At 37.3% G+C, this 15676-nt stretch overlaps 1 protein-coding gene across 8 annotated transcripts in view; it reads left to right on the top strand.

The window, feature by feature from the left end:
• KLHL20 (kelch like family member 20) overlaps positions 1-12441 on the top strand; it is a 70706-nt gene extending 58265 nt beyond the window's left edge. For all 8 annotated transcript variants that reach the window (XM_043485452.1, XM_043485446.1, XM_043485447.1 and 5 more), the window contains 6 exons: positions 637-820; positions 1630-1773; positions 4398-4531; positions 5129-5337; positions 8697-8803; positions 10893-12441. In XM_043485452.1, the coding sequence (XP_043341387.1) occupies positions 637-820; positions 1630-1773; positions 4398-4531; positions 5129-5337; positions 8697-8803; positions 10893-10977 (863 nt within the window). In that variant the 3' untranslated portion in view covers positions 10978-12441. The remainder of the gene's footprint in view (positions 1-636; positions 821-1629; positions 1774-4397; positions 4532-5128; positions 5338-8696; positions 8804-10892) is intronic.
• Positions 12442-15676: the final 3235 nt, after the last annotated feature.

Genomic DNA, 15676 nt, shown 5'->3' with positions numbered 1-15676 from the left:
GCAGAAGACGGTTAGAAACATTCTCATTTTAGTCTGGCTCAGGAAGTTATTGAGACCTCCTTGAAACCATTAGTTTTCAAATGTTTTGAGATTAAGTTATCTTTAGACCTCACCCTCTATGCTCCAGAATCTAGCTCTTATTTTAGATTGAAATGGAGATGATTTTAAAGAAGAACAAATTAAAATTTTTTGCTATAATTAGTTTTCTTTTTTTTCAGGGAGCACTCAGAGCTTTACTGAACTTAGTTTGAACCTTTTATTCTGAGTATTACTTTTGAAAAATGTAATTTCTTCAAAATGTTTTCTGATCTTAAATGTCATGTTGGATATTGTAGAATTCATTACAGACCAGATAAACAGAAAACAAAACATTTTGAAATATGTCATAAAAATTTCTGTATTATTTTTAGTTACAAGACAGTCTGTAAAGAGATCATGAGTAATGAGCCAAAAATCCGTCCCCAAAAAGAATAAGATTATGGTAATCCCAGTGGAATAAGCAAAAATCATAATTTATGTTTTAACTTGCTTCTAGAGGCATCTGGCAAGTCCAAGCATTAGGGCTATTTAATGGTGAGCAGTGAGTGATATGCTTTAGGACAGATATTCTGCTGACCATTTCTGTTACTTCCCCAGTTGGTGGTTGGTGCAGTGGAGATGCCATTTCTAGTGTTGAACGATATGATCCACAGACTAATGAATGGCGAATGGTAGCTTCAATGAGCAAAAGGCGATGTGGAGTTGGAGTCAGTGTTCTTGATGACCTGTTATATGCAGTAGGAGGCCATGATGGATCCTCTTATCTTAATAGTGTTGAAAGGTAAGGTCAATTTGAATTTTTTCCTCTACTATCCATATTGTTTTGTTTGAGATACTAATTAGAAACTGATGTAACTTGTTGCTTCAGTTTTGTGTCTGTGGCACGAGTTGGCATCCTAGACCACTTACTGTGACATACAAGTCCTTTATGATCTGACCTCCACCTATTTTTCTAGTCTATCTTCCTCAGCACACCACTATTTCTTAAACACTCTAGTGCAGACCCACCAAACTGCTTGCAGTTCCTGGACATGCTATCCCCTTTCGTTCTTTCTGCCTGTATGTTTGCATGCCATTCTTTCTCCCCTGGAATCTCTCTTAAAGATTCAAAGGTTATTTATTATATAAAGCCTTCTCTGGCACCATGCAGACTAGTTACTCAGTCCTCTGATCTTTCACAAGCATTTTGAATATACTTATACATGTCACATTGGCTATAATTGTTAAAATATCTTCCATATCTATCACAATGCCTGTCACACTGGAAACATACAAAAATTGATTTTTTAATAACTTCTAGCTTCTTGTCACCTACCTTTTTTCATTCAGCCATGTTCTTGATACTTATGGAATACATCTATGAAACCTTTCAGTGTATCAAGATCTAGAGATACAGATTCTGTAGTTGAAAAACAACATGAACATCAGAAGGATCAGCGCCATAGAAGTTTAAAAAAACACACACTTAAAAACAAATAGAATTAAGTAAGGGTGGAAATGATAAATATTAACTATATCATATGTCACTGCATTTATAAGCCTAGCCAAATTTTCTTTGTGTAATACAGACCCTGTCTTGATGTGTTGTAGGTACGACCCCAAAACAAACCAATGGAGCAGCGATGTGGCTCCCACAAGCACCTGCAGGACAAGTGTTGGTGTGGCTGTGCTTGGAGGCTTTCTCTATGCTGTGGGTGGCCAGGATGGCGTGTCTTGCCTCAACATTGTTGAAAGGTGATTTTTGTAACTCATTTTCAGTTTTGTTTTGTTTTTTAAAGAATATAGAGAGCTTTTTAAAAGGAATAAGTTTAGAACACTAGAAATTCACTATCCAGTAGATTTCCCATGGGCTGTAAGGAAAAGGTTTTCAGTTAACCTTATAGTCTAGGAAGATGAAAGATATAACCCAATTTTTAAACTTACATGTTATACTGGCTGAGCCTAACACTGAAATGTTTTAAATTACATTTTATGTATGATATCAAGCATACCATTTCTGAAATCTGTTCTGATTTTTTTCCCCCAGTATTTAGAATGACTTTCCTCAGAGTTCCTTCAGAAAAATGATTAATTCTTGGTGCAGCATATATCTTATAAGGACTGTATTTTGTATATGGATTCTCATTAATTCTCGAAGTATACTTATGGAAATATTGGTGGGCTGCCTTGATTTACTTTATTCTTTTACAGATCAGTGAATTTTGGTGAAATAGATTCTATTCTTAATTTCTTGCTCCATCATTTTTTTGTCATTCTGTCTTAGAGATTAGGCCTTGGAATCTCATGCACTTAGTTACTGGCAAGAACATACTATACTGCATCCCCTCTTCTTAAAAAGAAATGTTTTGAAATAGCATTTACTAATTGTGTTATCATAATTAAGTAGACGAGTTTAACTCTGTCTTAGAACTAAAGTTACAGATAACTCTTGAAAGCAATACCAGTTCCCTTTTATGTCTGTCAGGACACTTATTTTTCCACTTTCAAAACTCTATGCAAGGGGATTCTGGGAAGATAGTTGATTTATAATGTTGTGTTAGGTTCGAGTGTACAGCAAAGTGATCTGTTATACATATATCCATTCTTTTTTAAATTCTTTTCCCATATAGGGCATTACAGAGTATTGAGTAGAATTTCCTGTGCTATACAGTAGGTCCTTATTAATTATCTATTTTATATATAATAGTCTGTATGTGTCAATCCAGTCTTAGAGTTTATCCCTCCCCTGCCCTTACCCCCTGGTTACCATAAGTTCATTTTCTATATCTGTAACTCTGTTTATGTTTTGTAGATAAGTTCATTTGTAGCCCCTTTTTTAGATTCCACATAGACGGTATCATATGAAGTTTGTCTGTTTCTGACTTCACTCAGTATGACAATCTCTAGGTCCATCCATGTTGCTGCAAATGGCATTATTCATTCTTTTTTATGTCTGAGTAATATACCTTTGTATATATGTACCACATCTTCTTTATCCATTCCTGTTGATGGACATTTAGGTTGCTTCTATGCCCTGGCTATTGTAAAGTAGTGCTGCAGTGAACACTGGGGTGCATGTAAGTTTTTTAATTATGATTTTCTCTGGATATATTCCCAGGAGGGGGATTGCTGGATCATAAGGAAGCTCTACTTTTAGTTTTCTGAGGACCCTCCATGTTATTCTCCATAGTGACCATACCAGTTTACATTCCAGCCAACAGTGTTGGAGGGTTCCCTTTCCTCCACATCCTCTCCAGCATTTATTGTTTGTAGATTTTTTTGATCATGGCCATTGTGACTGGTGTGAAGTGGTACTTCATTGTACTTTTGATGTGCACTTCTCTAATAATTACAGATATTATCATGTGCTTTTTAACCATCTGTATGTCTTCTTTGGAAAAATGTCTGTTTAGATCTTCTGCCCATTTTTTGATTGGGTTGTTTGGTTTTTTTAATTGAGCTGCAGGAGCTGTTTGTATATTTTGGAGATTAATCCCTTATCAGTTACTTCATTTTCAAATATCTTCCCCCACTTTGAGGGTTGCCTTTTCATTTTGTTTATGGTTTCCTTTTCAAAAGGAGTTTGTTTTGAGTTTGTTTAGGTCTCATTTGTTGATTTTTGTTTTTATGTTCATTACTCTAGGAGATGGATCAAAAAAGATCGTGCTGCAATTTATATCAGAGAGTGTTCTGCCTATATTTTCCTATAAGACTTTTATAGTATCTGGTTTTACATTTAGGTCTTTAATCCATTTTATTTTTGGGTATGATGTTAGGTTGTGTTCGAATTTCCTTCTTTTACATGTAGCTGTTCAAGTTTTCTCAGTACCACTTATTGAAGAGACTTCCCTGTGAAGCCCTTCCTAAATTCCTGATTCATGGAAACATACGGTTAGTGTGTAAAGTCACTGAGCTTGGGGTGGCTTGTTACACAGTGGTAGGTAACTGGAGCACTGGTACTGTTATCTCAGGAACTCAGAGGAGCTGCCTCTCAGAGCTGTGACTAAAACTTCCAGGCTTAGCTTTGGAAGTGCCAGAAAAAGTCTAGAAACTGAAATTAACTGTGACAGCCAGAGTGAGGGGCCATTGCTGAGACAATATTGACAGGGTTGGCAAACAAACAGAAAGTGTCTAGTCTTTCCTTTTGGCAAAATCTAGTAGAGAGCCACCTTAGCAAAGGAGAAATGTAGTTTTCAGGTTTCTAGCCCCAGCATCATAAGTCAGAATACTAATAACAATGGAAAATGTTAGATAATCACTGTACACTGGACCATACCAAATCTATATATCTAACATATCTGTAGCATGATTTCATACCTTATGGAAACAGCTTCACTTAACAAAAACATGCGTGCAGTCTTTGGTTTCTCTTACTGCAGGTATGATCCAAAGGAGAACAAATGGACTCGGGTGGCTTCTATGAGTACCAGAAGACTAGGCGTAGCTGTGGCTGTGTTAGGAGGTTTCTTATATGCTGTAGGTGGCTCTGATGGGACATCTCCACTCAACACAGGTTAGTCCCTTCCAGAGTCAGTCTGGTTCCCCCAAATCAACACATTTTTCTTAGGAGAGTCCCCTCACAAAAAGTATAAGAAGTCCATGTTATCCTATAATTTATTAAGAAAATTATTTTTCCACTAGGAGAGTGCAACTCATAGCTCTTCATCAGGTTTTCTGCAGCCATAATCTACTGGTGTATTTCCAAAGTATTTCTTTCTCCCTTCCTTTCACAAGTTGCTGGGAATTTATAGCATTTATGCAATGCTATATAAATTAACATTATATAAATGCTAGAGAGAGAAACTTATTACTGTAAGCCATTTTATAGCTATCCTCTCATTTAAACATACAACGAGACACCACAAGTCATCTAGCTTAGAACTAGGTACTTTGACTCCAACACATGTCCTTTCCACCACACCTAAAAGAAATCAGTTCCTGATGAGAGTATAGTGGTATTGTCCAAAGGTAGATGAGTCTTTCTCAAAATGAAAAATCAGACTGCTTATTGAAAGAAAACATGTTATCAAAAAGCAGAGTAGCTATGAAGAGAACTCGAGGTGGGAGGAGGTGATTGAACAGTCCCTCACTGGTGTTCTTTTGCCCGCAGTGGAGCGTTACAACCCTCAGGAAAACAGATGGCACACCATAGCCCCCATGGGGACCCGGAGGAAACACCTAGGCTGTGCAGTGTATCAGGATATGATCTACGCCGTAGGAGGCAGAGACGACACTACAGAGCTCAGCAGTGCTGAGAGATACAACCCCAGAACTAACCAGTGGTCTCCAGTGGTGGCTATGACATCCCGCCGTAGTGGAGTAAGTGCCTGGCTACTGGAAACTGAAAAGCAAGCTCCAAAAGAGGGAGGGCTGTGCAGAAGAAGTCTGATCTGTAAAATGTAATACAATGGGACACAGAGGGGATGCACTGTTTATGCAGAACAACCCCTATTACTTTTGTACTGGAAAAAAATGTTAATTTCTTTTGATTACTGTTATCCCAAGAAGATACATAACTTATATCCAATCACATCTTTACTTAGAGAATTCCTTTTTATGATTTTTACTGAAGTATAGTTGATCTACATTGTTTATTTCTGCTGTATAGCAAAGTGTATAGTTATATTCTTAATACTCTTTTCCATTATGGTTTATCCCAGACTACTGAATATAGTTCCCTGTGCTATACAGTAGGACCTTGTGGTTTATCCATTCTATATGTAATAATTTGCACCTTATGTTTTATCTTATAATCAGTTGCTTCTTTGAAAGGCATCTCCCTGTCTTATCTACAACGTTACCTAATTTTACTCATGTTCATTGATATTTATCGGATATATGGGTTCATCTGTACCTAATGAAGCTAAATATTCCTACCTAGTGTTTCTAGGTGATATTCTAAGTAGCTGACATACCAATTAAATGTTTAGGCAGAAACACATCTGGCCCTACCACCAGTCTACACAGACTGGTTTGAGTCCATCCCATCTATAGTATAGATGACCTGTGTCATGGTCTAGACCATGAACAATGACCTGTGACTACAAGCAACTTCCAGGGTGGAGTGTAGAAGTTATCCATCCTAGGAGATTTGACTCAGGGTGAAATTTAACCAATAAACCATTGATCCCATCAGGAGCCCATCAATGTAGGCTAACAGGTAGGATAACCCAGCTTTAGCTAACAATTTCATAATCTGATAAAAGGGAGTGAATTCTGGTTTGCAGAGATCCGAGAACACCACCAGTGGGCATCAGTTCGTCAAAGCATTCACATGTCTATGGCTCTTTATTAGTGTCAACAGCAGCTTCTCTGTCATGTTCCTATTGTTTTCACTGCTACATTGTGTTGATTACATATCCACTCATTTAGCCAATATTTATCAAGTGCTTACTATGTGCTGGAAAATGTCAATTTTCATTCCATCCCAAAGAAAGGCAGTGCCAAAGAGTGTTCAAACTACTGCACAATTAACTGCAGTTATCTCACACACTAGTAAAGTAATGCTCAGAATTCTCCAAGCTAGGTTTCAACATAACGTGAACCATGCGCTTCCAGATGTTCAAGCTGGATTTAGAAAAGGCAGAGGAACCAGAGATCAAATTGCCAGGATCTGTTGGATCATAGAAAAAGCAAGAGAATCCCAGAAAAACATCTACTTCTGCTTCATTGACCCTGTGGATCACAACAGACTGTGGAGAATTCTTCAAGAGATGGGAGTACCAGACCACCTGATCTGCCTTCTGTGAAACCTGTATGCAGATCAACAAGCAATAGTTAGAACCAGGCGTGGAACAACAGACTGGTTCAAACTTGGGAAAGGAGTACGTCAAGGCTGTATATTGTCACCCTGCTTATTTAACTTACATGCAGAGTACATCATGCGAAATGCTGGGCTGGATGATGTACAAGCTGGAGTTAAGATTTCCAGGAGAAATATCAATAACCTGAATTATGCAGATGATATCACCTTATGGCAGAAAGCAAAGAGGAACTTAAGAGCTTCTTGAAGAAGGTGAAAGAGGAGAGTGAAAAAGCTGGCTTAAAACTCAACATTCAAAAAACGAAGATCATGGCATCCGGTCTCATCACTTCATGGCAGATAGATGGGGAAACAATGGAAACGGTGACAGACTTTATCTTCTTGGGCTCCAAAATCACTGCAGATGGTGACTGGAGCCATGATTAAAACGTGCTTGCTCCTTGGAAGAAAAGCTGTGACCAACCTAGACAGCATATTAAAAAGCAGAGACATTACTTTGCTGACAAAGGTCCATCTAGTCAAAGCTATGGTTTTTTCAGTAGTCATGTATGGATGTCAGAGTTAGACCATAAAGAAAGCTGAGCACTGGAGAATTGATACTTTTGAACTGTGGCATTGGAGAAGACTCTTGAGAGTCCGAAGGAGATCAAACCAGTTAATCCTAAAGGAAATCAATCTGAATATTCATTGGAAGGACTGATGCTGAAACTGAAGCTCCAATACTTTGGCTACCTGATGTAAGAGCTGACCCTGATGCTGAGAAAGATTGAAGGCTGGAGGAGAAGGGGACGACAGAAGAAGAGATGGTTGGATGGCATCACTGACTCGATGGACATGAGTTTGAGCAAGCTCTAGGAGTTGGCGATGGACAGGGAAGCCTGGCATACTGCCGTCCATGGGGTCACAAAGAGTCTGACACAGTTCAGTGACTGAACTGATGTTCTGGGAAAGCAAAAATGAGTATGACTTGATTCCTATCCTCAAAGAGTTCCCAATTTGGTAAAGGAAATTGAAGTGTTTACAGCTAACTAGGGTTTCCCTGGTGGCTCAGCAGTAAAGAATCTGTCTGCAGTGCAGGAGACATAGGTTTGATCCCTGGGTTGGGAAGATCCCCTGGGTAAGGAAATGGCAACCCACTCCAGTATTCTTGGCTGGGAAATCCCAAGAGAGAGGAGCCTGGAGGGCCACAGTCCATAAGGTCACAAAAGAGTCAGACACAACTTACCGACTAAACAACACAGAAGACAAATCCTCTAATAGCAGCATGTGCATTATAGGAGAACATGGGAGAGTATGCTTAACACTTTTGGAACAGTGAAGAGACTTACTAGAGTAAGTTACATGTAAAGTACCATGAAAGAAGAGTAAGATTTTCTAGAAGAGGGAAAGAAAATATCAGGAACAACACATGCAAAAGTATGGAGGCATTTAAAAAGTATGTTATTTTCTGGGACTAGCAACTAATCTGATATTAATGCAACATAGATTAATTAGAAAGTGAGGTTAAAAGGCAGGCAAGTATGGATTTCTGAAGGTCCTGACATAATAAGGACTTTAAACTTATCTTTTAAAAGAGAATTTTGTTGACAACTTAGGTATTGGATCAGAACAGGCAAATACTAAAAGAACTGAGAGCAGTTTGGAGGTTCTTGCTCACTCCCAGTGAATGTTTTACCTAACATTCAAGAAATAAATGTTTTCCACTCTGTGTAAATATTCTAGTTGGGTATATAATTTTATAGTTCTCATAATTAAATAACTTTTGTGATTACTTTTTTCCTTCTGTGTTCAAGTAAACAAGAATGTAAGGCCATAAGGACTTATCTTTAATTAAAGAGATTTATCTATAAACCAGTCTAAATTTTCATAGTGATTCTCTAGTTTCTTCAGCAGCCACTGTGTTTTGGTCCCATAGGTTGGCCTGGCAGTAGTGAATGGACAGCTTATGGCTGTAGGAGGTTTTGATGGCACAACGTACTTGAAGACCATTGAAGTTTTTGATCCTGATGCCAATACATGGAGGTAACTTTTAAACTATGTTGCAAACCACCTCACTGCTGGCAGTATGTTGAAAAGGACTCAAAGTTACCCATATTTGATGGCTTATTTTGACCTCATTGCTCTAAAGGGGCTGATATCATACAAAATCTCTCTCTTTGGTAACTGTCCAGTTTTAAAATTAGAGATAGCAAAAACAGAAAAAAACAATCTCCCTGCTAGCCACACCATGTTCAGCTTAGGAAACTAAGGCACTGAGAAATAAAATGACCTGCCTAAGCAAGTTAGCAGTAGAATTAGAACCTGGACCTTTGTCTCCCAATCTGCCATTGCAGTTTTTACGCCCAGGAAATACAAGTTGCAGTTACTTTTTAAAAAATATTTCACTTTAAAACTGATATTTTCCCTTGAGTTTTAAAAATACTTAAATATGTTATTATTCTAAAATAGATTTAATATTTAAAATAAAGTCTGTCAAATTTTAACAGTCACTTTTAGAGAAGAGGCTACATCTTAGGAGAGTTTAACTAAGTTAAACTGTATTTATAGGTCTAACTTTACTTTGCTTTTAAATCATCAGTTGTCTTAACAAATCCTTCCCAACTACTTAAGTAGTTCTTACAAATTCACATCATCAGGTGACTCGTGAATTTATTTTAAATATTCAAAAATGTTTACAAATTTAGCAAAATTCTCTTAAACCTTTCAAGTTAAAATCTGAACTCTAAATCTTTGCTCAATCATGCAGTTTTTCTTCATTCACAAAGCTAATCTGATAGATGCTCTAATATTCCAAAGTCTCTTAAAACCCTACAAGAACTTAAAAGGTCTAATATATAGTTAATTCTCAAATTTACTATAAAACATTAGGAGTATGGGTTTGAGGTACTTTATACTAATACCTATTCTACATACTAGCTTTTCCAAGAAAATAGTTTTACCTTCCAAGCATTTGCGATTTTCTTTCTCAGTAAGTTGGACTTACTTGCCTAAACAAGTCTGTGTAACCATCTCAGCAATTGAGGTTGCACATTAACCACAGATAACAGTCTGGACATGAGATCTGAGGCAGCAGAGGTTATGAAAGACTTTGCTCATGACCGTGCAAGATAAGCTGATATCTTCTATAGTCACTATTCCAGAAGGGACAGTCTTGGAAGTCCATTCCTGCTGCATTCTGAGTGTTTCTAATTGTGAACCTGTAACTACTCACCTAGCTTTTTTTCATTAGTTTATAAGATCCGACTCACAGGCTTACTGGGTCCTTTCATCCCTGGGAAAACCACTCTGACAGATACCTGAATGACACTCTTTGGATTCTGCATCTCCCATGCTCTGCAGGGCTCAGTGGTCACCATACTACAGTCAGACTTAGAACACTGTAGCACTCTTTGCTTCTACCTCCCATTTTCACAACCTCCTTCATGAAGTCAAGGTTTACTGAGTGTTCTAGACCCTAAGGATACAAAGGTGAACAAAACAGTAAGCATAATTTGGGAAGACAGCCACATTTATTTCTCCTTTTCTGACCATGATCCTATGTAAGGACTTGTTTCTCAGCAACTATTACTAATATACGTTTGTAGTATTTGAACAAGTAATATTATGAAATTCTTAAGGATCAACTGTTGAGGGATTATAAAGTTTTCTATTAATCATATCCAGTTTTGTTCCATAAAGCTTTGAGAAGACTTCTAAGAGTCCATACAGAACAAAAGGATAAAAATAACTACCCGAAGCTTAGGCAAAAGGAAAATGTAGGTGGGGAAATATTATAGGCAGGGTCAAAATTAGCCACAAAAATGTAGAATATGTGATTCTGCATAATTGTTATTAAGTCAGTCTAGATGTAGAGTTATAAAGTTATAAGGCAAAAAGTGTATATGGCACTTCTCTTAAAATAGTATTCTGTAAGTCAGAGAATTTAGTCAGTGTCTGAAATAATTCTGCCACTTTCCAGTGCTCAGTTCCAGGTCCTAATCTTTGGAAGAGACGTACAAAGCTAAAAATATTAGTTGTGATAGGCAAATAAATGTGTTTTATTAACATTTATGTTATGGAAGAAACAATGCTTTTTTCCATTGGAAATCTGATTGTGTTTCTTTCTTTGCAGGTTGTACGGTGGGATGAACTACCGTCGGCTTGGGGGTGGCGTAGGAGTTATAAAAATGACACATTGTGAATCCCATATATGGTGAACACACAGAAGACTGTCGTGTATATCTTCCTCTGTATTCTGAAGCGCTTTGACTTTGGAGCTTTGTACAGCTCTAGAAAACACTAAACAAATCTTATTCTTTGCCGGTGCCTCAACATGTGGAAATACAAATACAGTGAAAGTACTTCACCTGCAAGATGCCACCTTTGCACAATAATTTTCAGTTCTGTGCAGAAAAATATTTATTTTTGGTTTTAATTTATCATGGGATTTTTTTTGTCGGGGAGGGTGGTTTTTTGCTTCTGTTTTTGGATTTAGCCTTCCTCCCATCAAAAGAAAGAAAAAGACAAAAAAAAATTTTTTTCAAGCAGTAAAACCTTATTTTTAAGATACTAAGTTTGAAACCACCAGTAAGGGAAGAGGGCTATATGTGATCTAGTTGTCAGTTCTAAGCACTCCATCCACAAGACTCCACTACTTACAGAGACCAGTGACAAAAATAGGAATACAAAGTGTATTAGTTAGCCATCATTCTTGCACTAAGCACCAGAAGACTTGAAAAATCTAAAAAACAAAAGAAACATCTCATTTAACTAGGAAAATTCAAAAGGAATATTAAATCGATAAAACCAGGACTCAAATGCCAAAGTTTTCATCAGTGGAAGCTCACATCTTGTTTCCTTCCATATAAAATTTGTTTGCCGCTATATTTAAAGTCTTTTTTTCAAATATTTTCATTGAGTTTCTGCTAGATCTAGAGCTCTGCTCAGTGCCTCTACAAAACAGTGTACGATTCTCTCATGCTGTCTTGAGAATCCCCTGGGAGAATCATGTGCAACTCTGCAAGAGTTTTTCTCAAAAACATTACTGACTGAAGCAACTTTCCTATTTCTTATTGCTACTAAGGACCAGCAGGGAGAAATGTCCTCTCCCCAGCAGTGAATACTGTTATGCAATTTACACTTGATGCTCAGGCCTGCTGAATTTGAGGCTTACCTGTAATCACAGCCTCCAAGGGGATGAATTCTTCAGTTCGTCTAATAGTACGCTAATGAGTGTAAAGTCACTTGAGGCATTTTATTAACAAAATCTTGGTTCTTTTATAAAGACTTATATCATTATCCTCATACTATAAAGCCACTGTTACTACTATTCTCAAATTGCACTTTCTGGTAAAAAGCTAACATTTTTAAGGAAAAAAAGATACATATTACAGTGGTTTAAGTTTTTTTTGTTATTGTGTTCGTAGATCAGTTTTTTCCAATGTATTTTGCAGGAAAATCTTTGAATAAGACTTTAACCACAACCAAAAGGAATAATCTTCTTTTTTTTCCTCCCCTCACTACAGAAATGTTTGGCAACATTTGTGTTTACATTTAAAGATCATTTGCACCTTTACAAGGAAAAATATAAGTATTTGGTAAATAATTGTTTACATGTATCATTTATGCTTTTTTCTAGCATGTATAACTTTTTAAAATAAAGGTAGTACTTACCATAAAAATTTTTGGTTAATGCTTTTTTAATGCCTGTATCTTTACTAGTTAATTTAGATTTTTCTGTTTCTATATCATATGTATTTTCTATATATAAAGTTATAAGTACTTTCAACCTTAAGGAATAAAGGGATTGACAGCTGGAATTATTAATTTTTATTATATACTTTATATAACAGTTATGTATTACCTAACCTCTAAACTCATTCTCTGGTGTGGAACTTAAAATCATTCAATTTTGAGCTAGAAATACTTTTAATAATCATCTGGTCCAAACCCGTTTATTTCTCTGCTTTAAGACTGAAAACCAAGGAAATCCTGCCTATAAGTAAATAGTCAACGATAGAACCAACATTTGAAATCAGTTCCCCAAACTCCTACTCCATGTCTCTTTCTGTGCCACACAGCCACTGCAGACCCGAAACATGGTCTGGAATTAAATACACCAGTAGACCTAAAATTAAGTCTAGTATGCAACATTGAAAAAGTATAAAAACTTTTATGAGATCCTTATGGTACTGCATCATTAACAGTCAGTCTTCAAGACAAAAATCACATTTCCTAAGACTCTATTTCATATATTTGGAGGAAAGAAGAGGAATGATAACAGGAACAAAATTCTAAGAATTAGACTCTCCATAAACAGGAAGTCCCCAGTGAAAGCAATTCACATGGCAGTGATTCATGAGTAGAGACCCATGAATAAACACACAGAGTGTTTGTTGGAGCCTAAAGGGTTTTTCCTTCCTTCTTGAAAGTGCTACAGTTTTATTCAGTGAAATGTATTTATTCTACAGAAGACACTGGTGTAAAATAGAATATTACTTGCCTAGTGATTTCCATCACTTCATGGCAAATAGATCAGGAAACAGTAGCTGACTTTATTTGGGGGGGCTCCAAAATCACTGCAGATGGTGATTGCAGCCATGAAATTAAAAGACGCTTACTCCTTGGAAGGAAAGTCATGACCAACGTAGACAGCATATTAAAAAGCAGAGACATTACTTTGCCAACAAAGGTCCGTCTAGTCAAGGCTATGGTTTTTCCAGTGGTCATGTATGGATGTGAGAGTTGGACTATAAGGAAAGCTGAGTGCCGAAGAATTGATGCTCTTGAACTGTGGTGTTGGAGAAGACTCTTGAGAGTCCCTTGGACAGCAAGGAGATCCAACCAGTCCATCCTAAAGGACATCAGTCCTGGGTGTTCATTGGAAGGACTGATGATGAAGCTGAAACTCCAATACTTTGGCCACCAGATGCGAAGAACTGACTCATTTTAAAAGACCCTGATGCTGGGAAAGATTGAGGGCAGGACGAGAAGGAGACGACAGAGGATGAGATGGTTGGATGGCATCACCAACTCAATGGACGTAGGTTTGGGTAGACTCTGGCAGTTGGTGATGGACAGGGAAGCCTGGTGTGCTGCGGTTCACGGGGTCACAAAGAATCAGACACGACTGAGCGACTGAACTGGACTTCCACAGCTCTATAAACTTGGAATTGAGTTGGGTTGGTGGTTATCTTCATTTTATAAGTAAAATGACATGGTAGAAGCTGAACCTCAAATGCACATCCCGATTCCAAATCCATTCTTTATACTATTCTCCACATTCCCATATCTGATGTCACTGTTCCCCAGTTTTGTTCTCCAATCTTACCTGTATATATCTACACTGCAGAGACTAGTTCTTGACAACTGTGAAGTAGAAAAGGTCCTTCCTGAACAATATTTGAGTGAAAGTAAGGAAAAAGCATCTTAAATTTTATATTAATTTAGGAAACAGATGGAGGGGATAGGACAAGGAAAGAAATATAGGAGAGAAGATGAAAGAGGCAAAAATAGCCTAGTAAGCCCAGATATCACTGGCTGGTTGTCTTAAGTAGTTTATGACATTGGCTCTGTAAGTTGCTCTGAAGTCTCTGTACTGGGAGTGATTCATAAAAATCGTCCTAGAAATGACAAAACTTCAACTTTAGTTGTCTCAAGGGTCCTTAACAATAGTAATCTTTAAGTTATTTGGTCACTTTGGGTTAGGAACTTACATTCTTTTAAATGTAGAAGATGGATGCTATTAAAAAAATGAAACTTTTAGTCACTCAGTCATGTCCAACTCTTGGCGACCCCATGGACTGCAGCCCATCGGACTCCTCTGTCGATGGGATTCTCAAGGCAAGAATACTGGAGAGGGTTGCCTTTTCCTTCTCCAAGGGATCATCCTGACCCAGGGATCAAACCTGGGTCTCTTGCATTTTAGGTGGATTCTTTACCATTTGAATATTATAACATCAAATATTCAGTGTTCAAATAACCGTCAGTAACCTATTAATATCCTAGCAAGTTAGAATATTTACTAAAGGTACTCCAAACTCTTAGGAAAAGAGGACAGATATCTCTGGTGTGAATTTAGATCAACGTGCATTTGGACTCCTACTGAACAGGTACGGTCCTTGCCTTCAAAAAGCTTAGCTTCACACTTTGAGTTAGATTAGTCATTCTCAAAGTGAACCCTGAAGTCCGCAGGATTCTTTCAGAGTATCCATAGGTCAAAGCTTTTTCTTTAGTAATTGTAGGAAGTTTTTTACTTTTTTTCTTTTTTACTGTGATGACATTTGCACTGATGCAAAAACAATGGTAGATAAAACTGCTGAGGCATTAGCATAATTCAAAGGCTACTACTAATTATTCACCACCATCCACTTACAGTTCAAAAGACAGAAAGTCAATTTCATCTAAGAAATTTCAACCTTTGGATATGTGAAATATTTCTGCTGATACCAAAACACAGTGATTGTCACAAGAAAAATCTTGTGCAATTGTCTTGAGTTGAAAGCTTAACAAGCCACTTCTTTTTGAAAGGATGACAAGGTTATTCAGATTTGAGTGTTGGTAGACATTTTCTGGAAAATGAACAAAGTGAGGCTGTTACTTCAAGGAAAACAACTGACAGCATTTATCATCAATAGTAAAATTCAAGTTTTCAAGAGAAATTTTGGGGACAGTTGTATGGACCCACTGTGGTGGTTAATTTTGTGTCAAATTGGACTTGGACAAGGGATGCCCAGATAGCTGGTAAAACATTTTTTCTTGTTTTCTGTAAAGATGTTTCTAGAAGATTAGCATTTGAGTCAGTAGACTGAGTAGACTTCCACACTCACAAAGATGGGTGGGTATCATGCAATCCATTTCAGGCCATACTGAACAAAAAAGCAAAAGAGGGCAGAATTCTCTCTCACTTCTTGAGCT

This window comes from Cervus canadensis, chromosome 13 (genome assembly GCF_019320065.1).
Source record: "Cervus canadensis isolate Bull #8, Minnesota chromosome 13, ASM1932006v1, whole genome shotgun sequence".
Classification (NCBI taxonomy): domain Eukaryota; kingdom Metazoa; phylum Chordata; class Mammalia; order Artiodactyla; family Cervidae; genus Cervus; species Cervus canadensis.
The sequence above is the reverse complement of the archived record's forward strand: the minus strand, read 5'-3'. Positions and strand labels throughout refer to the sequence as shown.